Source organism: Onychomys torridus, chromosome 9 (genome assembly GCF_903995425.1).
Source record: "Onychomys torridus chromosome 9, mOncTor1.1, whole genome shotgun sequence".
Lineage (NCBI taxonomy): Eukaryota > Metazoa > Chordata > Mammalia > Rodentia > Cricetidae > Onychomys > Onychomys torridus.
This window is the reverse complement of record NC_050451.1, coordinates 373,454-400,173: the sequence shown is the minus strand read 5'-3', so window position 1 is coordinate 400,173 and position 26,720 is coordinate 373,454. Positions and strand designations below refer to the sequence as shown.

At 39.7% G+C, this 26,720-nt stretch overlaps 1 protein-coding gene and 1 pseudogene across 1 annotated transcript in view; one reads left to right on the top strand and one right to left on the bottom strand.

The window, feature by feature from the left end:
• The window catches only part of Dnah12 (dynein axonemal heavy chain 12), a 168,422-nt gene that overhangs the window by 109,647 nt on the left and 32,055 nt on the right, over window positions 1-26,720 (bottom strand). Inside the window, exons 18-30 of the mRNA XM_036200006.1 lie at window positions 26,177-26,362; window positions 23,981-24,181; window positions 19,731-19,925; window positions 17,410-17,531; window positions 17,031-17,313; window positions 13,076-13,195; window positions 12,638-12,794; window positions 11,449-11,621; window positions 9,051-9,203; window positions 8,545-8,784; window positions 7,823-8,068; window positions 7,340-7,459; window positions 522-631 (exon numbers count right to left, since the gene is read on the bottom strand). Of these exons, the coding sequence (XP_036055899.1) occupies window positions 522-631; window positions 7,340-7,459; window positions 7,823-8,068; window positions 8,545-8,784; window positions 9,051-9,203; window positions 11,449-11,621; window positions 12,638-12,794; window positions 13,076-13,195; window positions 17,031-17,313; window positions 17,410-17,531; window positions 19,731-19,925; window positions 23,981-24,181; window positions 26,177-26,362 (2,306 nt within the window). The remainder of the gene's footprint in view (window positions 1-521; window positions 632-7,339; window positions 7,460-7,822; window positions 8,069-8,544; window positions 8,785-9,050; window positions 9,204-11,448; window positions 11,622-12,637; window positions 12,795-13,075; window positions 13,196-17,030; window positions 17,314-17,409; window positions 17,532-19,730; window positions 19,926-23,980; window positions 24,182-26,176; window positions 26,363-26,720) is intronic.
• LOC118590920 lies at window positions 11,631-12,513 on the top strand (annotated as a pseudogene).

The following is a 26,720-nucleotide window of genomic DNA, read 5'->3' as shown; positions in this document are numbered from 1 at the left end:
ATAGAGCCTTAAGTTTACACAATTAAAGAGATCTTGTAAAGGAAAAATACACATATAATTATAAACACAAAATTACATACCTACTTTAATAATACCTCATAAAATCAATTATGTACATAAAATGTTTACAACTGCTTGGGTGGTTCCCTACAAGGAAGAATCCTGCAGCTTAACCTTCATTAGTCTCACAGTAAATCCATCTCTGGAAATGGAGCCATCATGTGTCCAAGTGATTTCAGAATTGTTACCTAACAGTGTGTTCCTCCAGTTTCTGAAACAGGATCTTTGTATATAGGCCAATTTGTCCTGGAATTCAAGATCCTCCTGCCTCAGATGATCATAAGCTAGGGTTATGGGCATGCACCCCCATTCCTGGTTCTGTGTTTTTTGCTATAAGCTACTGAGAAAGGAGAAGTTATTTGCTCCCTAGTCCTCCTAATATAAAAAGTTTATTGCTTCTTTTGGTTCTTTAGCTTAATTTAAAATAACATCAAACTATGGCAGATAATCAATACTCTTACCCATGTCGAACAATCATCATTTCATATGTCTGAATAATTTTTTCAAGAAAAAATTTAACAGGCTGAATATTATGTTCTTGGCAGGTTTCATATGCACATTCCAAAAATTCCTGAAATAAAAGTGAAATGTTTTTCTATGAAATGTTATTAAAAATCATGTTAGAAGGTTTTATATTTTCAAATTAGAAAGAATAGATAAAACTAAAATGTCTTTAATATATCAATGTAAGTTATTAATGATCACAACATCCTAGCATTGGATATATGTTAAGTAAAAATAATTCTTTTTAATGGCGTCTGCCAAGATTCTGTTTTTGGTTAAGACATGAAAGAAAATGCTAGATAATCCTTCATATCACATAGCAACTAGGAATAAACAGAGAAGCTAAAAAATAATTTAGAATTTAAGAGCCAGAAGGTACTGTACATGCAAATCACTCTGAAGGAACTTAAGTTCAGAAATGGTTTATTCTTTCCTGGGTGTCCTGGCTAGTTTTCTGTCAACTCAACTTGACACAAGATACAGTCATCTGAGAGCAGCTAACCTCAATTGAGAAAATAAGCTGCAGGCAAGTCTGTAGGCATTTTTTTAATTAAGAAAATTTTTTCATTCACTTTACACACCAATCAAAGATTCCCCTCTTCCCCCCTCCCCCCCCCCCAGCCTTCCCTCTGCCAACCCCCAAATCCCCCCTACAAGAGGGCAAGGCCTCCAATAGGGAGGCACATCCAGTAGAGGCCAAGTCCAAGCCCTTCCCCCTGTCTCAAGCCTGCATGAGGTGTCCCATCATATGTAGTGGGCTCCACAAAGCCTGCTCATGCACCAGGGATGGATTCTGATTCTATGGCCAGGGGGCTCCCCAAGAAGATCAAGCTACACAACTGTCTCACCAGGCAGAGGGCCTAGTCCAGTCCAATGCAGGCTCCACAGCCATCGATCCAACTAGTTTGGCTTGGTCATCATTACAGGTTTCCCCATCATGATCCTGATGCACTAGCTCATGGAATCCCTCCTTTGTCTCTCTGACTGGACTCCTGGAGCTCTGCCTGGTGTTTAGCTGTGGATCTCTGCATCTGCCTCCATCAGTCATTGGAGAAAAGCTCTGTGATGACAGTTAGGGTATTCACCAATCTGATCACTGGGGCGAGCCAGTTCAGTTCAGGCACCCTCTCCACTATTGTAAATGATCAGATCAGTGACACTGGCCCAGCCCATTGTGGGTGGTGCCATCCCTGGGCTGGTGGTCCTAGGTTCTATAAGAAAGCAGGCTGAGCAAGCCATGAGAGATAAGACAGTAAGCATGGCCTCTGCATCAGCTCCTGCCTTCAGGTTCCTGCCCTGTTTGAGTTCCTGTTCTGACTACCTTCAATGATGAACTGTGATATTGAAGTGTAAGTTAAAGAAATCCTTTCCTCCCTAAGTTGATTTTGGTCATGGCGTTTCATTGCAGCAATAGAGGCCCTAATAAGACACTGGGCAAACAAAGCTATAGCTCTTTTAAAGTCCTCTTTAGGGTAGTGCATACCTTTAATCCCAGCACTTGGAAGAAAAAGCAGGTAGATATATATGAGTTTTAGACCAGTCTGACATAGTTAGATCCAAGCCAGCCAGGGATACATTGTGAGACCCTGTCTCAACCCTGCCCTGACCCCCCTTCCCAAAAAATAAATTCCTGCTGGAAAAGACCTATGCTACAGCTGAATAGCACACAAAAACGTGAAAGAATGAAACTCATTGTTAAGAGTTAGTATACCCCAAGAACCAGCTATTGGGCATATACCCAAAAGATGCTTCATCCTCCCATAGAAACATTCGCTCAACCATTTTCACTGCTGATCTAGTCATAATAGCCAGAAATGTGAAACAACCTAAATGTCTTTCAGCAGAAGAATAGATAAAAAAAAAATGGGGTATATTTACACAATGGAGTATTACTCGGCCATTTAAAAAAAATGGAATCATGAGATTCACAGGTAAATAGACGGAACTTGAAAAAATCATCTTGAGTGAGGTATCCCAGACCCATAAAGTCATATATGGTATGCACTTGCTTATATGTGGATATTAGCTGTTAAGTCAATGGCAACAAAGCAACCATCTACAGAGGGTAGGAATAGAGTAAGGGAGTAAGGGGACAGCTGGATCTTGTTAGGAAAGGGAACTAGAATAGATAGGTAAGGATGGAAGAGGTCGGACTCGAATGGGGGATCAAGTGGGAAGGGGAAGGAGGGATGGGAGAAGGAATACAAAAAGACAGCTAAACTTAAGGGGCATTTGAAAGGTAGTATGGAACATAGTATAATAGAAGCTTCCTAAAATAGATACATATATGAAAGTAATCTAAATGAAATTACCAAATAATGGGGAAGACAGTGTCCCAAATGGCAAATGAGGCTTCCAGTATCAGGACTTGATACTTAGGATAATTAGGTTTCATCTAATTGAGCTATTGGCCAAAGCAGTCCCATGGCAACCAAACAACCCAGGCTGTTGCCAAGATTGTAAGTAGTTTTCCACGAACTGATGGCAAGACCTCTTGCTGAGGACATCTGCACAATTAATTGAACATGGAGAAGTTGGGCTGGTGTCTACACAGAGCCTTCACTCCTACTTCTAGCATCTTTGGTACAGGAAGGTACTCTGTATGCTCCCAAAGGAGAAACAAATACAAGCCAGCCACAAATCCTTTGATCTACAACGGTATCCTGCCTGCAAGATACACTAGAGAAATGGTGACACAAAGCTTATGGGAGCGGGCTGGAGAGATGGCTCAGAGCTTAAGAGCACTGGCTGTTCTTCCAGAGGTCCTGAGTTCAATTCCCAGCAACCACATGGTGGTTCACAACCATCAATAATGAGATCTAGTGCCCTCTTCTGGCCTATGGGCATATGTGCAGGCAGAACACTGTATATGTAATTAATAAATAAATCTTTAAAAAAAAAAAAAAAGCTTGTGGGAGTAATCAACCAATATCTGAAGGCCCACTCCATGCGATGGAACCCATACCCAGCACTGTGTGAGTGACCAAGAATCAAAGATTAGATAGCCCAGGGACCTAGGGTAAAACCAAATACTACTGTTCTAACCCCTCCCCCCAATGCCCATAGCAATAAAGTGACTCCTAATGACATTATGCTATACTCCCTATATTCACAGATCAGTGTCTTACTCAGCCATCATCAGAGAAGCTTCCTTCTGCAGCAAATAGAAACAAATACAGAGACCCACAGCCAGCCAGGCATTATGCAAAGTGTGAATGACCTTGGAATACTCAGCCTTAAATGGGACATCTCTATCATGTCCTCCCCTCAGGGCACAGGGAACCCTACTGAAGAGGAGGAGGGAAGAGCCAGAGGGGTTGGAGGATGTCAAAGAGACAAGACCATTTAAACCAACATGATCAAAGCTCACGAGAATTCAGGGAGACTGAGGCAGCAAGCACAAGGCCTGCATGGGTCTGCACCAGGTCCTCTGTGAATATATTATGGCTTCCAGTTTAGTGTTTCTGTAGGATTCCTGAGTGTGTGAACAAGTGGGTCTCTGATTCTTGTGCCTTCTCATGGGCTCTTTTCCTTCTGTTTGCCTTGTCCAACTTTTATGTCTTCGTTTTGTTTTATCTTACTATATTTTATTTTATAATTATCCCTTAGAAGCCTGTTTGTTTTCTCATGAGAGAAAGGGAGAAAGGGAGTGAATCCAGGTTGGAGGAACTGGGAGAGGAAACTATATTCAGTATATATTATGTGAGGAAAGGAAATCAATTTTCCTTTTTTTCCCCCCAGACAAGGTTTCTCTGTGTAACAGTCCTGTCAGTCCTGGAACTCAGTCTGTAGACTAGACTGGCCTCAGACTCACAGAGATCCGCCTGCCTCTGCCTCCCAAGTGCTGGGATTAAAGGCCTGTGCCACCACTGCCCGGCTAGAAATCTATTTTCAATAAAAGAAAAAAATTGTTTCACATGTGAGACATGTGAGACCGTAGGGTTCCCTGTGCCCTGAGGGGAGGACATGATAGAGACGTCCCATTTAAGGCTGAGTATTCCAAGGTCATTCACACTTTGCATAATGCCTGGCTGGCTGTGGGTCTCTGTATTTGTTTCTATTTGCTGCAGAAGGAAGCTTCTCTGATGATGGCTGAGTAAGACACTGATCTGTGAATATAGGGAGTAATTCCAATGTGACCACCAAGTTGCACCAGTACTATTTTTTTAAAAAATTATTCCCTAGCCCAAATGAGTTGACTTGATACCTTGTCAAAAATTAGTAAGTATGGACATTTTTTTCTCTGCAAATTCTCTTGTGTTGTTATACTTGCCTATCCACGTGTCAGCATCACTCTGTTTTAGTCATATACCATTTTATCATGTTTAGAACTGAGGTGTGAACCCTCCTACCTTTTTTCTTTTTTGTTCACCTTTTGGTTCTGTGTCTGAACCCACTGTCTTGTTAATGCTAAGCCTGTGTTCCAGTGAGCTTTATCCATGCTCATTGCTCTTTCTTCATCATCTTTAAACATCAGTTTAAACTGAGTGTCTTGCAGTTACCTGTGACTTTTAGAATGACCTTCTAAATGCCTATAAAAGTCAACTGGGATTTTAGAGGAGACTGAATTGATGCTGTGGATCAGTTTGTGGAAAGCTGTCATCTTAAACATTTTAATTTTCCCAATCTATGAACATGAGATAGCGTCCCATTTATTTAAGTCTTGTTTTGCTTCCAGTCCCTTCCCTTCTTCCCCTTCCTTCCTTCCTTCCTTCCTTCCTTCCTTCCTCCCCTCTCCTCTCCCTCCCTCCCTCTCTCCCTTCCTTCTCCCTCTCCTTCTCTCCCCTACCCTCATCTTGAGGTATAGCTCAGAATGGCCTTGAACTTGAAAGCCTCCTGCTTCAAACTCCTTGATGTTGCATGCTGGGATCCTAGAAATGCACTATGTCACTAAGCTTGTTTACTTTTGTTCAATGAAATTTTGTAGATTTCAGGGTAAACATTTTGCACTTTTTACCAAATTAATTGTTAAGAATTTTATTCTTTTTGTTGCTATTGAAAATGAACTACTGTTTTCTTAATTTCACATTGGATTGTTCAGTATAAACATACAGAAATGTGACTGGATTTTGTATGGTGTACCCTATAGCCTTGCTAAACTTTGTATCTCTTGTGGCTGGGGGGGGGTGGCGCACACCTTTAATCCCAGCACTTGGGAGGCAGAGCCAGGTGCATCTGTGTGAGTTTGAGGCCAGCCTGGTCTATAGAGCGAGATTCAGGACAGGCACCAAATCTACACAGAGTAACCCTGTCTTGCAGAACCAAAAAACAAAACAAAACAAAAATCCTATGTATCTCTTGTCATTATTATTATCAAGATTTTCTATACAAAAATCATATCATTTGTGATTAAAGATAGTTTCACTCCTTGCTTCCAAACAAACAAACAAACAAAACCCAAAAGAGTAAGTTTACTGTCCAATCCCCAAAACTATAACACAATAATGGCGGCAGTGGGTAAACAAATTCTATCTCTAGTAGAAAGATTAAAAGGTACTATTAAAGGCAAAACAAGTCAAATGTAATTAAGTGATACAAATTATAAGAAGATATAAAGTGTGATACTAAAAACATAAAATGTGGGAAAATAAGAGTTTAAGTATAGCATGTAAATGTAAATTAAAGTTGCTACCAACTTTAAAAAGCCAGAAACCCTGTCTTGAAAAAAGAAAAAAACAAAACAAAAAAACCCAGCTTTAAATTCAGTTTATGTAAATCTTAGGAAAGCACAGCACTATAGGAAGCCTCCAGACAACAAAGGAAACAAGAAAAAACAGACATGCAAACAGAAACCAATGAACAATACCCTGAGTTACTCCTTACGTATCAGTAATCAATTTGGACTGACTGAGCAGGTAAAAGCATGGCCACCCGCCAAGCCCAACAGCTTGCATTCCACCCCTGAGAACAGACTCCTTCAAGCTGTTCTCTGCCCTCTACACGAGAGCTGTGAGCTGTGGCACGCGTGGGTTAAACCAACACAAGACCAACTTGTCTGCTGCTCGCTTCCTCTTATAGAACACCCAGAGAGCGAAAGCAAATGGACGAAAAGACATGCTGTGAAAATAAAAATAAAAAGAGAGCAGAGGTAGCTGTGCTTATTTATAAAAATAAATAAATAAATATTTACCAATAGTATACAGAGTAAAAAGACAAAATCAAAACTGTAAACTAAAGCAATAAAAATTGCAAAGGCAAATGATAAGACAAAGCTGTTACAAAGGACTCCCAGCACTGGACCCCTAGCGGCGGACCTCAAACACTAAGGCTCTCAACATTCACAGACAATCCAAACATCAAAGCAATAAAGAAACCAACGAGTCACACTTCAGTCCAAGTGGAGGAATAACAGACCCAAGCATTCTCCCCAACAGTAACAGAATATATATTCTTCAGTATGAATGAAAAACTTTACAAAATGGATCATTGTATTAAGATACAAACCAAACCTTAGCATATGTAAGATAAAATCATATCAAATACCTTTTTTATTTTTAAATTTTTTCTATTTCAAATTTTACTTGAATTTTGAGTATTTTGATGGTCACAATAATTAACAGTGGATTTTGCTAAACCTTTAAAGACCTAATATCAATGCTTCTCAAACTCTTTTTTTTTTTTGAAAAAATTTTGAAAAGTAGGGAATGACTCCAAACTCCCCCTTATAAGACTATCCAAACAGAATAAGGACCCCAGTTTAATAAAGGTTTGTAAATAACTGAGCTGTCAGTTGAATTTATTGTACAGAGTAAGTCATTCTCATGGATTCACTTACATTATAGTCAGCTTCAGGAAGTTTAATACCAGGAAATAAGTCACTAGTTATTCCATTAAATAAAGGTATGTCATGTGATAGAAACTTTGGTTCATTTACATCTTTAATTGATCGAAGAAGCTAAAATCACAAAAAGGACAATGTAATTTAATTGTCTGGACTTATATGCTCACAGCACACACCCACCCACCCACCCACCCACCCACCCACACACACACACACACACTCTTAACCTAAGTCAGTTTATTTTATATTGCTCATAGCATCCTCATAATGAAAAACTAACACTATGGTTATCAAACCTAAAGGCCTCTCTATTGATATAAAGTACAATAAATAACCTAAACTTACCATTTCAACCTTACCTAAAAGACTTGGAGCAACAACTCTCTCAGCTGCCGTGTGCGGTTCCTGATTGATCTCACTAAAGACGTTATATTTCCACTGAGGTTTTCAGAATGCACGCATTTAGTTAATACTTACCAATATGTCCTCGTTTTCATCGGGGTATTTTAATTTTAAGTTTCCAGCTGCCACTAACACTGCTTTCACTGCTCTCATTCCATAGTCATAATGAAATTGTGAGGAGAGCTGCTCCGAGCAGAGCCTGTAGGTCATTACGATCTTCACAGACAGAGGCTTTGCGTTCAGAAATCCATAGGAGTAGAGAGAGATTTCTGCTATGAGGGCGTAGTTTGGAACCATCATAGCTACCGTTCTAAAAAGAACCTGAGGCATATAATAAATGAAATATATGACTTATGCAAAAAGAAGCCATTTTTAAAGCTGAGCAGAAGCGGGATCAAAAGATGCTGATAGGCAAGTTTATTCCTTAAATGCAACATCTGTTTATAAACTACTTTTTTCAGCAGTAGTTAAATGTTGTTATGTATTTGGTAGTTTTGGATTTCTAAAAATGCTTTAGAAGCTAGGCATGGTGGCATACATGTACAGTCTTGACTACTCAAGAGATTGAAGTTCAAGGCAATTTAGTAGGACTGTCTCAAAATAAAAACAAAAGCAGCCTTGGGATGCAGCTCAGTGGCAGAGTGTCTGTTTAGCATGCCTGAGCCCAAGCCCCTGCATCACCAAACAAATGAGAGTTTGAGGTTTACCTTATACGGGAGGGAAAAGGGGAAAATAACAGTTTGAGTAGATTATGCTATTGGTTTTGATTAACAAACTTACACTCTCAAAAACATTACCTTGAGGTTGTCTGGCAATTCAGAGCGGCCTGCATAGCCAGGATTCATGGTAATAGCTACAAAACAGTTCGGATTGAGCTTAAGTTCTGTCCCTTCAAAAACAAACACATCCAATTTCTGCTGAATGGCTCTCTGAATGCAGAGAATCTGCTGGGCCACCACTGATAACACTTCCAGTTCAATTCGATTAAATTCATCAAAGCAAGCCCAAGCACCTGAAGAAGCCAGCCCTTTAAAAAACTAAGGATGGGGGAGGGGGGGAGATGGTGAATTCTCTTAAGAAAGGACATCATTTGTAAACAAAGCAAAACAAACATTTGACCTTCTAACTCAAAATTAAAAGTTGAGCTTTAAAAGCTCCAAGGTTATTACCAATGTCATCACCACTAAAATCAAAGTTCAAGTAACACTGAAACTACAACCCAGTAATATTAATTAGCACGTGCCTTTGCCTCAGTGTGCCCAGGTAGACCTAGCAGTAAGCCTGTAACATTTGACGTTCCTACCTTTCCCATTGCTAGATAGTCTAGCCCATCAGAGCAGTTGAACACCACACACTGTACAGCAAGAGCTTTAGCCAAGTCTTTGGTGGTTTCAGTCTTTCCTGTGCCTGCTGGCCCCTCTGGAGCACCTCCGAGGTTTAAATAGAAGGCACCTATCTGGAAAAAAAAAAAGTTGTGTGTGAAAAGAAATCTATGATCAGCTAGAAAAAGAAACCAAACTGGATAGTTGCTGGCCAAATGAATTTATTTGTATTTATAGCTTCAGGGAAGCCAGATGTTATTATATTATCATTACTTTTTAGCATAGAACTTTATGGCTGTAAGAACTGTTATCTAATACTTCACAAATACATAGTTCCCCTTCAAGAGCAGAGAATCGAGCACTGAGGGAGTAAAATTCAGGATGATTTCTTCCAGAAAGCACATGTGGGGACATTGGTAGAGATAGTAAAGATACCTTCCAGATAGCTAATTGAGGAACAAAACAAGTGGTACAAATGGGGTCCGTATTTGGAAGACAAACAATGTATCATCTATGATTTCTCTAGATTTTACATAGTATATTTTACAACATACACTTGGTATGCTCTCCATTTTCTGCATCCCCCAAAGAACTGCTCTGTTATTTCTCTTACCAATATTATTGCTTTCTACTTTGTATTACAGTTAATATGCATTCCTCTTTTTCATTAATCAGAGTTTGAATTCAGTAGTATATGAATTATTTCCCTAATATGCTCAAGAATCCTCATTTCATCTATGCTAGAGAATTCAATTTTACACTCTAACCTACTCAGCATTAAATGAGTTGCTATTTCTTCATGTCCTCCTCCTGTCCCAGGTTGGCTTGGCAAGTGTAGCAGATAAAAATACGGAATGCGGCTGGGCGGTGGTGGCGCACACCTTTAATCTCAGCACTTGGGAGGCAGAGCCAGGTAGATCTCCATGAGTTCGAGGCCAGCCTGGTCTACAGAGCGAGATCCAGGAAAGGCACAAAGCTACACAGAGAAACCCTGTCTCAAGCAAACAAACAAACAAACAAACAAACAAAACAAACAAAAAACAAACAAAAAATACGGAATGCATAGGGAAACTGAAATTTCAGAAGAATAGTGGATGACTTGTTAGCAGTTCCCTTGCTTCCTTTGCACTATTTAGAGAAAACAACACGCACACGCACACACACACACACACACATACACAACCCGTAATGATGCTTCAGTTAACAATAGATGGTGCCAATCACATATGTCATACAGCCTCATTCTGTTGGACATACCATCTAGTTTCGGGGAAACATCTCGTTTTGCAAATGCATATTTTGTGGCATTTACATGAGACACAATTACCTAAAAAGTATTTCCTAGACTGTATCTCTATCCTTAAGTGACATGTGAATAAGGTTTTTAATCACTTGAAATTTAGATTCACCCGGGAGTCCTGCATTCTATCCATCATCATCCTCATTGTGGGGTTTTAATGGCTGTGCTTCTGTCTCCAGGGCTGCTCAGCCCTCTGCACGCCCTCTCTGAGTTCTGTCGGCACAGTACCTGGGAGCGCAGGAATGCAGCTGTGCTCTGATCTGCCCGTCATCTCTCCAGTCCTCCACAGAAAAAACGGACGGAGGGACAGACGCTGTTTGCTGAAGCTCTGGTTTTGTCTTTTATCTTGAGTACCTTTCTTTTTTGGATGAGTCACCATGGAAGTGACCCGAGACTTGTATACACTAGAATCCAAACAGTTTTGTATGCTAAAAGGGGGGCTGAGAAGTACATACTCAACATTACAATGCTACATACAGAGAATTTGGGGGTGCGGCAAGCTAAGCAGTGCAAGAGCTTGCCACACAAGCCAGGTAAGCTGAGTCCAGTCCCTGAAAGCACTGGGAGAAGGCAGAGCAGGCTCACTCTGGAAAGTCGTCCTTCTCTGGGGCACATGCTCACGCTGGGGCACACACCAGCATTCTCACTCACCTGCACACAGTTTATATTCTACATGTATCCATATAAACATACACACATAGTAAAATAATTTGAAAAAGAGAAGTCCGGGTAAGGGAAGGATAAGTGCATCAGATTATTAGGGATAAGTTAACAAATGAGGGGCCAGTGAGATGGCAAGCAGGTGAAGGTATATGACACCAAACCTGATAACCTGAGTTCAGTCCCCAGGTCCCATAAGGTAGGAAGGAACAGAGTCCTAAAAGTTGTTCTCTGAATTCTACACATGTATTGCTTCATGTATACACTCCCACACTTGCTCCCTCTCACACACACATATAAATAATTGTAAAAATGTTTTAAAATAAATGAGGATAGCCAATATTAAATCCAGACAAGAAAATAAATTCTGTACCCAAAAGCATTATTTAATGTGTGAACAGAATAAGTTAAATGCATACCAATGTTCTGTAACATCTGTCAGTCAGAGGAGTTATGACAAGGCGAGGGGAGTTACCAAGATACTCATATGCATATTTTACATTGCAGTTAATGATACGGACTCGTGCATTCTCATATTCCCAGTAATAACGAAGTTGAGCAAGCCACTGGAAATCTGTATCATGTGAGACACCTAGAAAGGATGAAATATCATGAAGTGAAAATATTTGAAAAGTAATCTTTTATTATAGCAGCAAATATTAAAATAATTCATGTTTTCAAATTAAAGACCATTCCAAAGAAATCATATTAAGAAAAAAAACACTTCTCTTTCGGAGTGCTGGCCGGTAGACTCGCCGCCACGGGCCGGTGTGATCCGAGGGCAGCAGAAAGGTGCGGTTTCTGTGTCCCACTGGCACGTGAAACACCGTACAGTGCTGTGGACTTTGCTGAGCGGCTGGCTATATTGAGGGCATCGTAAAGGCTATCATTCATGACCCTGGTCAGGGCGATCCCCTCGCAAAAGTGGTCTTTTGTGATCCCTACCAATTTAAGAAGCGGGCGTCGCTGTTCATCACCGCAGAGGGAATCCACACTGGGCAGTTTGTGTACTGTGACAAGAAGGCCCAGCTGAATATCGGCAATGTTTTGAGGGTACTGTGGTGGGTTGTCTGGAGGAGAAGCCTGGGCACAGGGGCAAGGTGGCACGAACCTCCGGGAAATATGCCACGGTCATCTCCCACAAGCCGGAGACCAAGAAGACGCAAATGAAGCCGCCTTCAGGGTCCAAGAAGGTCATTTCCTCGGCCAACAGGGCTGCTTTGACAAACATATCTTAAAGGCTGGCCGTGCCTACCACAAGTACAAGGCCAAGAGGAACTGCTGGCCACGTGTCCGGGGTGTGCCCGTGAATCCTGTGGAGCATCTCTTTGGAGGTGGTAACCACCAGGACATTGGCGAACCCTCCACTAATCAGAAGAGATGCCCCTGCTGGGCGCAAAGTTGGTTTCATTGCTGCCCGCCCGACTGGGCATCTATGTGGAACCAAAACTATAGGAGAAGGAGAAGGAGAACTCAGGAGCTAATAAAGTATGTCCTTTGGCAAACCAAAATCAAAAACAACAACCAAACAAACAAAACCCACTCAAGTCTTTGTTTCTTAGCAGGTATCAGTATTTTACACTTTATATGAAAGAAAAAGTCACCTACCCATTTCAATCATGTCCATAACGACATCCCTAGCATGGACATCAATGGTAACCAACGCGCCCAGTGTGATCCTGGTCTGTTTGGACAACTTTCCTCTTACCAGCTCTACGATATCATTTAGTTGATACTGAAGTTCCTTGTAGTACTTCTTTAATCCCTACAAAATAACAAAACAATTTGGTTGATGTTGTATAGAAATGTATGTATATGACTCAAAACACTATATTTACTTATTTATGAAATAACCATGACTTCATAATGTACTTGAAAATGTAAGTGAGTTACAAAGTGAATTTGTGTAACCCTAGTAAAAATAACAAGCTTTCCAAAATTTGCATATAGAAATTGAGGATATTATCTTTGCAAAGAACAGACAAGCAAACAAAGAAATATGAAATGAGAAAGAATGTTGCTGTTTAAAATCAAATAATGTTTTACCTCTGTTCCACCACTTATAACTTCCTGTGTCTCAGAAGTCCAGAACATTTGAGAAACACAAAGCACAACCTGGCCAGGCCACTGTCTGACCCAGTCTTTTCTTGCAGATTCTGGATAAGCCTGAATAATTAAAATTAATTTCTATCTTTAAAAGGTTACAAAAGAAAAGAGGTCTGTAAACATCTAACAACAATTTTTATGTTCTTCTGCTGGGTTAGTTGTCAAGTTTTTGATGAACAATACACATTATTTCTATTATAAGGAAAATATATTTAAAAAAAGCATTAAACCATTTAAAAAGTCATACATAATGAGGGTGAAGGTTATGAGATGTATAATTTGTGCATGTACAAAAGCTTGAAAACAAGTCAAATAGAGTATGTGTATTGATGCTGAACTTGAATTGCAAAGGAAGCTCCTGGTTAGTGGTGTCAGCTTGACAGAATCCACAGTCACCGGGCAGACAGGCCTCTGGGCATGACTACAGGGGTTGATCTTGACTAGTTAATTGAGTCAAGAAGACCCATCTTAACTGTGGGAGGGACCACTCCCTGCGCAGAGGACTCTGGAGTCTGTAACGTGGAGAGAGAGCTGAACGCTAGGAAGCATTCAGGGCTCTCTCCTCCTGGCTGTGGCTGCAGTGGAGCCAGAGGCTTCTGGCTCCTGCTGTCTTGACTTTCCCTGCCAGTGTGCCTTGAATGTGAGCTGAAATAAACACTTCCTCCCTTAAGTTGCTTCTATGATATTATTTATCATAGCAACAGGAAAAGTAACTACGACAGAGACCATATAATATATTTAAAAACTGGGCTAGTGTGAGACCAAGGCAGGAAAAATCTACCTTGCAGGTTGGAGAGTTCTGTTTGCAGTTAAAAACAAGTTCCTGTTATCCTATGTTTGACCTATCTGCACTGGATGTGCTTGACCGCAGGCGGGCAGGAGGTACATGGGCAGGAAGTACATCATGATATTCATTTGTCCCTGATTGGACCTGGTGGCAAGTACGGTGGCCCCATGGTTTTGCTGTAAAACATGACTTGTGGCCATTTCCTGGGAACTCCAGGACAGTCCTGGCCAGAGCCCATCCTCCTGGCCAGGATTTCATTAAAGCTTGCTTTAAATTTAGCTTAAAATTGTAGTAGTGGTCTTAGTCTCACTTGGTGGTATTAACACCAGTAGTTAGAATGTCTATGTTACTTATCCATAGCTTTTCTAAACCTTATATAACTAAGATATACAATTACATTTACTATTTAAATTATTAAATGTATTAAATTATTTTAACAATCTGTGCATGTGAATTTGAAATATACTTTCATCTACTACTAATACTTTCATGTTTCAAAAGTTTTAAATATACTTTGAAGGGAAGATTTAACAGTCTAAAAGTAGCTTGCTTCATTAGTGAAGAGGTGCTTGAACTGGCCTTTCCCTGTAATCAGGTTGGTGACTACCCTAACTGTCATCATAGACCCTTCATCCAGTAACTGATGGAAGCAGATGCAGAAATCCACAGCCAACCACCAGGCTGAGCTTCAGGAGTCCAGTTGAAGGGAGGGAAGAAGGATTCTATGAACAAGGGGGAGTCAAGATCATGATGGAGAAATAAACAGAGACAACTGAGCGAAGCTCATCGGAACTCATGAAATCTAGACCGACAGCTGTGGAGCCTGCATGGAACCGAACTAGGCTCTCTGCATGTGGGAGACAGTTGTGTAGCTGGGTCTATTTGAGGGGTCCCTGGCAGTGGGATCAGGATCTATCCCTGGTGCATGAGCTGACTTCCTGGAACCCATTACCTATGGTGGGACACCTTGCTCAGTCTTGATGCAGGGGGAGGGGCTTGAACCTGCCTCTACTGAATGTTCCAGGCTTTCTTGACTCCCCATGGCCTTACCCTCTTGGAGGAGTGGATGGGGTATGTGAGGGGGAGAGGGAAGGGCAAGAAAAGGGAGGTGGGGGATGGGGGTAAGTGGGAGGAGTGGGGAGGGAGAACTGTGGTTGGTATGTAAAATGAACAAAAAATTTAAAAAATAAACTTAAAAAAGAAAATAAGAACCTCACAAATTCTTTATTCTATTGTCTCATTGCACAAATAAGAAACTTAACCATGAAAAAAAAGTAGCTTGCCTCAATAACAAATGGTAACAGCCAGTAACAATTATAAATTATAAAGACTTTGTAGGATGAATTTTGAAGCTGATAATAATGAAAAGTATTTTTTTAAACTAACACATTAAATATAAGAATATAGATATATTATTTATAAAATAACAAAGTAACATAAGCTCTAAAGAGAAGTAATGAATGCCAGGTACGTGGCAAGTACATTTTCTATGTCAATGAAGGTAATACCTCATGGACAATGTTGATGCTTTCCTACATGTTTTTAGTTTGTTTGGAATCACAGAGAAAGGAGAAAAAAATTAAGATTTAATTGAAAAAACATTGAAGCCACAGAAAAGCTATCTCAAGAAAATAAGCTCCAGGCTGGAAAGATTGCTCAGTGGTTAAGGGCATGAACTACTTTTCCAGAGGACCAGAATTCAGTTCCCTGCAACCACATCTGGCAGCTCATGGCTGCCAGTAACTCCTGATTCAGAGGGATGCAATGTCCCTGACCTCCATGGGCACCTGCACTAATGTGCACACACTCTCACACAGACACACATAAATACACACATGGTCAAATAATAATACCTGTAGATCAGCAAGTATTAAAGCACATGACTATTTGCCTACTAGAGATGTGTAAGTATCACTGCGATGCTTTACTTCTTGGGTTCAAATCTCTTTGTTTCCTGACTTACTGTGGGGTGGGTATGTGGGAAGAGTGCATGTGTGAAGGTCAAAGGACAACTTGTGGGGATCAGCTCCCTTGACCCATCATATGAATTGTGGGGTTAAATCAGAGTGGTAGGCTTGCCAGAAAGAACCTTTACATGTTTAGCCATTCCTATGGTCCCTATTCTGTTTTTGAGACAGTCTTACTTTGTAGCCAAAGCTACCCTGGAACTTATGTAACGGAGGTTGGCCTCAGACTTAGGGCACTCTACCTTCCTCAGCCTCTCCAGCTACTGAGATTGCAGCTGTGAGCTACTATGTCTGGCAACATTCTAATTTGGACATTTATGAAATAAAATTCTGATTTTTCACAAGCCTCCCCAAACCTCCTTCTCTTCTAGGGATCCCCCCCCCCGTTCTCACCTATGTGCTCATGGAAAAACTATTAAAGTAATTCTTGAGACCTTCTCCCTCCTCCCCTTTCACTCTCTAGCAATTTAAGGCCTGATGAAATGAGACACAAATATATTTCTCATCCATCTCATTTGTTCCATATTTCCCACCGTCTAGCGTCAGACCACATCATCTATCTTCTAGGCTAATACAAGGGTCTCCAAATTTGTCTTCCTCTTTTGATAGTCTGCTAATTCATTTTTATACCATAGTCTTACTAGTATAAAAATACAAACCGGATTACGATTTCCCTGATTAAAATATTTTAACCTTCCTATGTACAATACAAATGAACCCTCCTTCTCGTCTTCCTTTCGCCTTTGTTTATCTTCATTCTACCCCAGATACAAAGATCTCACAGTTTCTTACGGATTCTTGAATCTTCCTGAGCGCAGAGCCGTTACCCGGGCCCCGACGTGTTCTCTAATTCACTCTTTATCTAGCTATTTTCTACTTATCCTTCATACCTTGGTCTCAGTCCAGCTTCCTCTGTGAGCCTGTTGCTGGACCCTCTCCCATGCTAAATTGATGTACTCTACTATTCTCTCTGATAATACAACTTCCTCCTATAACATACCTGTATAAGTTATTGTGTATATTATTCTCATCAATTCTTACTACTGATGTAGAAATAAAGAGAAAAAATAATGTCACCAAACAAACAAACAGCCCAGCATTTGTAGACTACAGAGCATGTATTTAACCCTAGGAAACATACCAGCCTGGATGCAGCAATCACGTCATGAATACTTCTGAGCATCAGATCTTCAACTTGAATGAGCCACTTCTCCACAGCACCCCTTGCTGCTGACGTGGAAATCAGTGCAATCAGCTCCACTCGCTCACCTTCAGAGCTGTACATGGCTTTAATGTCCAAGTTAGGCAGGAACTCCAATTTAGCAATGCCTTCAAAGCATTTTTTTAAGTGCGGCTGAACTCTGAGTGGATCTTTGGTCTCTGATAAAATCTCTAACATTTCATCATTAGATAAAAAGAAAAATCTGGAAAAGAAATATGTGAATAAAAAAGTTTTAGTGGCAATTCTCCACATACCAGAAAATATTTTAAATTATAGCACAACTGATTATCTGTCATACCGAGGGAAAAAAAGTCGTTTCTTTTCAAGATAGGCATTGAGTCCCTTCATGATTTTCTCCAAAAGGTCATTGCAGTTCAGGAGTTTTTCTAATAAGCCTGTTAGAGAAGTAGCAGCAAGAACCTAAAAGACACAGAGTCATATGAGACACACTTACATGCTTGGTATAAGACATAAGCATTAATACACACATGTGAAAGTGATAAGGTTTTTGAAACTTTATGAAATTAGTAATGAAACATCTCCTCCTTTTTAAAGACAGATCTCATTATGCCGCCAAGGCTGGGCATGACTTGTAATTCTCTTCTTGCTTTAGCCACCCCCACCCCCCAAACGGACCACACCCAGCTTTTAAATCTCTTTTATAACATCAAAAATATTAACATTCACTAAGTCATACATATGATAATCCAAGGGCATTAGTTACACATGATGTTACCATTATTGTGCATATTTTAGTGATTTTTATTTTTAATTGTGTGTATGAAATGAAGGTATGTCTGAACATGGGTTTGTACATGTGAGTGTAGTGACTTGTGAGGTCAGAAGTCAGATCCCCTGGAGCTAGAGCTGCAGGCAGTTGAATAGTGCTAGGAATTACACTTGCATCCTCTGGAAGAGCGGGGAGCACCCTTAGCTACTGAGCCTTCTCTACAGTGCCCTTCCTATGTTCTTAGAATAATATGGGAAGAGTCTTGTTAGGATTGTGTATGATTTAATTTTAGCTTTTACAATTGTGAACTTAAACTTAATTTGCAGCAGGTTTTTGGCAATCTATATCTCACTGACCAAATCTAGCCAGCTGCTAGTTTTGTATGATCCTCAAACTAAGAATATTTTTATACTTTCAGAAGGTTAAAAAATTTGGGGTTGGGGATTTAGCTCAGTGATAGAGTGCAAGGCCCTGGGTTCGGTCCTCAGCTACGACAAAACAAAACAAAACAAAACAAAACAAAACAAAACCCCAACCAAACAACAACAAAAACAAACAAACCAAAAAAAAAAACTGTCTTAAACCGGGCAGTGGTGGCGCACACCTGTAATCCCAGCACTCGGGAGGCAGAGGCAGGTGGATGTCTGTGAGTTCAAGGCCAGCCTAGTCTACAGAGCTAGTCCAGGACAGGCTCCAAAGCTACAGAGAAACCCTGTCTCGAAAAACAAAACAAAAAACAAACAAAAAAAAAAAAATTAAAGGGAGGCTGGGAATGTAGCTGGCAACATGCTTGCTTAGCGGGCATGAGGTCCAGCGTTCTTTTGTCAGTACCATGAGTAAACTGAGTGGGCTGGCACACAGCTGCAGTTCCAGCATTCCACAGATGCAGGAGGGTCAAAAGTTCAAGATTATTTTCAGCTACACAGAGAATTTGAAACAACTTGGGATAGAGACCATGTCTCAAAAAATTAAATTAAACCATAAAAATGAAGATAATAATGCTGTTTCATAATGTAAATAACAATGTTGTCAGTGTCTATAAGCAAGCTTTATTATGGTGGAAACATACCATTCATTACATATTAGTTCTGGCCGCTTTCCACTGTATGTTGGCAGAAGTAAGCATTACAAAAGAAACTACATGCCTCACAAAGCCTACAAAATGTATTAACTAGCTCTTTAAAGAAAAATCTAATCTATAAGAAATCATGAACTGAAAAGCTCCTAAAGTCAGTGAGATAAAAATCCTTGAAATCCATTCATTTCTGTAACTAACTCTCAATAAGTCTAGTACTTAATTTGGTTTTTCTCAGCATTGGAATATGTTCTTTCTTAAGTTGAATACATTTTAAAAGTAGATGCATAGCTATGATGTATGCTAAATGTGTGGGAAAAAACCCACTGTTTTCAACACTAGAATCCTACCTAAGGTACTTTTAATAGGAAAGACACATAGAAAATGAGACCACTAGAGAATCAATTCCTTCCCTCTTTCAAGCAAATAAAGAACTACTTGAAGTGATCAAGCATTCTCTAGCCTCTTCTTTATTTCATTGTTTTATGTTTCTGTTTACTTTGTGAAGTGATGGACAGTGGTTGTAGATAGTGGAAGTCAAGTGAGATAGCCATTCATCTCAAGTGGTTACACTATGTTTATACATACATACATACACACACATATATGAATGAATTGCAAGTACCATTATTATGAATTGAAAAATTAAATTATTTTGATACTTTTGAACTTGTATTTTTATGAACTTTCCAATTTGTATACAATGAGCAAGTTTTATTTTAATAATCAGAAAAAAGCCAAAGGCTTTATTTAAAACCCTTGCGGTTTTAACTAAGGTTCACCTACTACAGGGGAGAAAACAGACGCTCTTCACCTTTGGGTCTTTAGCACAGAACTTCATGATATCCCTCCAGTTTCTGTCTACAGTCTGAAACTGACGTCCTTCTTCTGGCATCTGCTGCATGATATCCTCAGAACAAAAGATAGGCTCTAAGTACAGCCACTGAGCTTGCACTTTTAACCACTCATCAATTGTTTCCTGTATTCGAATCAGACGATCCTCCCAGGCCTTAATAAAAAGCATACTGTACTAAATTCCAGTTTTTAAAAGAAAAACTATAAATTATAGCAAGAAAAAAGTATTTGAATTCACTACTGTTTTAATATCAATAAAACACAACTTAAACGTTAATATTACTTATAGGAATCTCATATTGGCTTAGAAAAACATGGGAGGTATAAAGTTTCCCTAAACCAAAGGAACTCACATTTGGTAGTGATTGTAAAATTATTTCATTTCATAATCTCTCAGGGAATCAACCCAAATCTTAAATGTATGTTCTGCTCTACACCAGTGATTATCAACTATAGATGATATTGTCCTCCATACCAGGTAATATTTCAGAGTGGCTGAAATATCACAATGTTAATTATTACAGCTCATAGGGAGACAATACTGCTAATACCTAGTGTATGGGGAGACCAGACACATTGCTAAATGTACTGCAATATTCAGGGTAGTCCCTACTGTGTAACAAGTCTTTCTTTGTCCCACCATCCAGCAACCCAAACAATGACACAGACTTATTATTAATTATGAAAGCTTGGTCTTTAGTTTAGGCTTGTTTTTTGACTAGCTCTTAAAACTCAAATTAACCCCATATTTTTATTAATCTATGTTCTAGTACATGGCTTTTACCTCTATCCCATTCTGTGTGTCTCTCTCATGCCTAGATTCATCTACTTCCTCTCTCCTTCCCCAGAAGTCCCACCTATACCTCTTGCCTAGCTATTGGTCTTTCAGCTCTTTATTAAACCATCATAGCAATACATCTTCACACAGTGTACAAATACCCCACCATACCCATAACAAAGAATTATTCAGCCCAGGACCAGAGAGGTGGCTCAGTGAGTAAAGGAACTTGCCACCAAGACTGACATCTTGAGTTTGGTGGCCCAAATGAGTCCTACAGAGTGGAAGGAGAGGACTGACTTCTATAAGTTGCTCTCTGACCTAGGCACATGCACTGTGGCATGCCTGCACACACACGCGCGCGCACACACACACACACACACACACACACACACACACACACAGAGTAATAAATAAACATATAAAGGAAGAAATGTATATACAAAAGAATTACTTAGCCCCAAATATAAATAGTGTAAAGTTGAAGGATCTTGCTCTACATCAGCACAGTTTGAAGAAGACTGAAATTAAAAATTTAAAATAAAGTAAAACAAGCCTCCTTATCCTCAGAGATTGCCTAGAGTTAATAAAATATTTCTCAAGTGTATGGCTTAAGGTCCTGGGTTTGGAACTTCATCTTTCTTTCTTAAAACATAAAATTTCTAAATTTCTCTTCTTAAACAAGAACTTTTTAACACACACACACACACACACACACACACACACACAGTAATAAATAAACATATAAAGGAAGAAATGTATATACAAAAGAATTACTTAGCCCCAAATATAAATAGTGTAAAGTTGAAGGATCTTGCTCTACATCAGCACAATTTGAAGAAGACTGAAATTAAAATTTTAAAATAAAGTAAAACAAGCCTCCTTATCCTCAGAGATTGCCTAGAGTTAATAAAATATTTCTCAAGTGTATGGCTTAAGGTCCTGGGTTTGGAACTTCATCTTTCTTTCTTAAAACATAAAATTTCTAAATTTCTCTTCTTAAACAAGAACTTTTTAACACACACATACACACACACACACACACACACACACACACACACTCACACACCACACACTCACAAACCAGGCTGATTTGTAGGAGCATATCCAATGTTAGGTTTTCTTTGGAAACAACTGTTGTTTTCACCGAATAATGACAGACAAGATCAACTATGAAACACTGTTTATGGTTAAACATTTCACATTATAAAAATGTGTCAGAACATCATAATGTATGGTACAAATATATACAAATGTTACTTGTGAGTAAAAAAAAAACAATTAAAAATTATATCTGGTTTTTTAAAAATCTGCCTTGGTTTGAATCTCAATTCTGTCATTTAATAGCTAAGTGAATTTGGGCAAATAACCCATCCTCAGTTTTCTTACCTATTTAGACAGATAAAAACAATGCCTACCATGAAGGTCTGCCCTGGAGAAAAAACCAGTTAGTAAATGTGGAACCACTAGACAGTGACCAGCATAGTTAACATCAATCAAAACTGGGTCTACAATCCAGTAACTTGTCTTTTCCTCAATTTACATAGTCCCCAGTTAGAAGTAGAATGATGTAGTTACCTAACAGGAACTTAAAGGCTTAAAGTGCCAGTGTTGGGTTGGAGGACAGAGCTGCTGACTCCAAAGACCCTGTCTAGTTGGTTCTTTGTTTCAAATAAAACCAAGGAGCTTGGTTAAATCAACCAAGGTTACCCAGCTCCTCTTCCAGGACATGTACAATGATTTTTGTTGTTGTTTATTTGAATCAGTGTAGGGGAATTTCTCTCTACCACCTTTAAACATTAAATGTTTTTAAAAGCATGACCTGTTTATTTATTTACTTATTTACCTTTTTTTGATACAAGGCCTTGTCATGTAGTCCAGGCTGGGTTCTACCTCACTAGATAGCCTACGGTAGACTGCAATGCATGATGATTCTCCTGCCTCAGACTCTTGAATACTGGAATTACAAGTTTTTCTAGGAGCAGCTAAGAAGTGATCTCTAATTGTGCATTTACAAGAATGTGCCCACCTGGCTACCTCTACATCAGATGACAAGTCTCTTCAGTCTAAATGTCATCACCCCCCACCCTGCACCAGGCTCGCTTACCTTCTTTGTTCAGTGTTTTGGGAGTTCTCCCCAGTGCTTCTCTTAGTTTATACAGTTCATAACCCTTTCTCAGTCTCCTGTCTCCTGGCTGTACTTATTGGCTTTGTACTCACCAAGGGGCAAACCACTGGACTTTGTTATACTATGGAGCTATTATCATTATCTGTATGCTTTCCTTAGTTACCGGGATCAATGATAAAGATACATCATTTATTTTTCTGAAGTAGGCAGTAATTCATTAATTACTTTCATGCTTGTTGTTCACAAATAGAATTAAATAGTGATATAGATAACTTTACTCTGATGATACAGAGTGATATATGATCTGAGCTTTCTGAAATTAGAAATTAGCTTTATTTAAAAATTCTCAGAAATGAAGTTTTAAAATTTCACTTGCTATAAAAACTGCTTGTCAGTCTGGAGTGTGCACTTAACATGTGTAAGGTCTTATTACAAAAAGGAAGGAAGAAGGAAGGGAGGGAGGGAGGGAGGGAGGGAGGGAGGGGAGACTAAAGCATAGAGCCAGGCATGGTGGCTCATGCTGTAATTCCAGTACTCAGGACCTGAGCCAGAACAATTATCACCAGTTTGAGACAAGCTTGGCCTATATAGTTAGTTCAAGATACAGAGTGAGTCCATGTCTCAAGAAAAAGTAGGGGAAAGATGAGGAGGAAAAGAAGGGAAGCAAGAAAAAACAAGAAACTGTATTCCTTCTATCAATATCACTGGAGAAAAATCTTAATAAAGAATGAGTTTCTTCTCAAAGAGATCAGTTAATATATTATTTTTTTCTTTTTTCTTTTCTTTTTTCAAGACATGGTTTCTCTGTGTAATAGCCCTAGCTGTCCCAGAACTAGCTCTGTAGACCAGGCTGGCCTTGAACTCACAGAGATCTGCCTGCCTCTGCCTCCCGAGTGCTGGGATTAAAGACATGTACCACCACCACCCTGCTTGTTTATTCATTTTTTAGTTTTTATACATATGGCTGTTTTGCCTTTGTGAATCTGTTTATTGTGTGCATACAGTAGCTGCCAAGGCCAGAAGGGGGCCAGGTCCTCTGGAACTGGAGTTAAGATGGTTGTTAGCCACCTTGTGGACGCTGGGAACCAAACAAGTGTTCTTACCATAGTTCCATCTCTTCAGCCTCCTATTGTATGTTAATCTTCAAATATCTATTTCTGTATCTCACCACATAAAATAGAAAAGCTCAATTCTATCACTTGAAAAGACATTTTAAAGGCATCCAAAAATATTTCCATGAGAACATATATGAAACAAGATAGAAGTCTTCATAAGTGACAAGGAGCTATCATATTTAACATACCTTGATCTCATTTTCAAATGGTTTGATAAAAGGTGAGCCTCTCATTGTCTGAGTTTTTATAATTTGATCATCAAGAATTGCCTGAATCTCATCCACTGAAGAAAGAATATAGACTCCAGTATCACGATACAGACTTATATGAAAAGAAATATCATCCCAAGTTGCTATCATAGCATTCATGGCTCTCTCTAAGGAAAATTCCTGAAAGGGAGAAGTGGAAAAAGGATAGGATAATAAAAAAGGAAATCATTTATGTTGGTTTATTTCCCTTCAAAGCTCAGTAAGCATTTTTCTCATTATACCATAATCTCCATAACTATCTGTCTGTCTGTCTGTCTGTCTGTCTCTCTGTGTGTGTCTATCTATCTATCTATCTATCTATCTATCTATCTACCTACCTACCTACATATCTCTCTCTTGAAAGAGGGTCACTTTTTAATGATTTAAAAGTTCAGTAGAGAAGTCATGGACCCAGGAGAAAATCGGACACTACTGCTCTGCTAAAGGAGCAATAAAATGACACGCTATTCTCACATTGCTCAGCCACCATCAGGGAAGCTCCTTCCTGCAGTAGATGGGAACAACCACAGAGACCCACAACTGGACTGTGTGAAGAGAGTGAGAGACATTGGAACACTCAGTCCTAAATGAGATGTCTGCAGTAAATCCCCCCTCTCTGGACTCAGGGATCCCTGCTGCAGAGAAGGTGGAAAGAGTGTAAGAGCCAGAGGGGAAGGAGGACGCCAAGGAATCAAGGCCTTCCAGACACAGCAGGACTGACCCACACATGAACTCACATGAACAATGTGGTAGCATGCAGAGGGCATGCATGTGTGAGTTGCGGTCTGTGTCAGTTGCAGTCCCAGTGCTGAGAGGGAACCCAGAAGCTATCTCCAATTGATAATTGCTGATAAAGGAAAAACTAGCTTTCTCCAGTGGTTATACAAACCACTCTTAAGGACAGGCCCTGTGCCCAGCAGCAGATGGCCAACAGAAAACTAATTCAATGGCGTTCTTTTGTTTTTCTAACTTTACAGATATTTTGCATATATTATGGCTTCTGATTTTGCATTTCTTTGGGATTCCTGTGTATGTGAACAAATGAGTCGTTGCATCTATATGTGTTTCTAGTGCTTTCTCTTTGGCTCTTTTCTTCTGTTTGTTTTGTGCTGTTCTGGTTTGTTGTTTTTATTTTAACTTATTTTGTTTTATAATTAATTTTTTAGATGCCTCTTTTCTTTTTTTTTTTGTAAGATTTATTTATTTATTATGTATACAGAAGAGGGCACCAGATCTCATGACAGATCGTTGTGAGCCGCCATGTGGTTGCTGGAAATTGAACTCAGGACCTCTGGAAGAGCAGCTAGTGCTCTTAACCTCTGAGCCATCTCTCCAGCCCTGGATACCTGTTTTCTATTGAGAGAAAGAAAAGATGTAGATTGGGGTGGGAGGGGAGGGGAGGGGAGGAGGATGGAGGAGGAGTTTAGGGGAGGGGAAACCATAATCGGAATTTATTGTACAAAAAATTCTATTTTAAATTAAAAAATTGAATAAATTCTAAGAAAAATTCAGTTTTTTAAAGTTTGGCTTTTATGAAAACTCTTGTTGTCACTGTTAAAATGGGCAAGAGAATAAAATACCCACTGGATTTTTTCCAAAGTGCCCTTTTTGCAGGTAGCTTGTAGCTTGAAGTTTTCTGTGTATTTCAAGAACCTTTTCTCTAAGGCCATACTTACTTGTTGGAACAGACACACACACACACACACACACACACACACACACACACACATTATATGCCACACATATATCAGTCCACCCAGATTCTTTTTGTTTGTTTTTTTGCCAGAGCTGAGGATCGAACCCAGGGCCTTGTGCTTGCTAGGCGAGCGCTCTACCACTGAGCTAGATCCCCAACCCCCCACCCAGATTCTTAATGGAATAATCATACATCAAAACTAGTATATCATTCAATTATATCAGAATGTGGCAGAATTGGGAATATGTCACAGGAGCAATTTCTAGCCTGGACCTCAGAGAAGCAAGCACACGTTTCTGTGGTAGAAGAGTGACTCTCTAGCGTCTCCCACTCCCTTTCTCTTCCACTGCTGTCTTCCCATGGCCACCACACCACAGAACAAAAACTACACCTATCAGCGAACAAACTCATCGAGTGTTTCAGTCTCTCTTTATACTCACCTTGCTTGCACCTGCACTTATCACTTCAAATTTTTCTAAATATGGTGTAAGGTTTAATTTTAAAACTTTTCTCAGAGTGGTTCCAGAATCTGGAGTTAAGTCATAGCCCACAATCTCTGACATCTGTTTCCAGTGGCGGGCTCTCATTCCCGGATTGCACAGAATGGAGACAGTGGGGATGTACTCCTGAGGACAGAAACACAAGCAATGATCTCATTTGTCTCCCATACACATGGACTCCATAAATGAAACCTTGATAATGGGGAGATTATACTTCCTCAAATGATGTAATGTGAGTACAATTAAAATGTTGACTAGATGTAGAGGAAGGAACAGGGAACAAAGTGATTCTAGGGGCTGGGGTTTAGCTCAGTGGTAGAGCGTTCGCCTAGCGAGCACAAGGCCCTGGGTTCGGTCCTCAGCTCTGGCAAAAACAAAACAAAAAAACTGTAAAAAAAATGTGATTCTAAAGTTCGTCGGCAGTATTAGTCATGCAAAGTGATCAAGAAATTACCATAGTGAAAATTGATAAGGAAAAAAATTT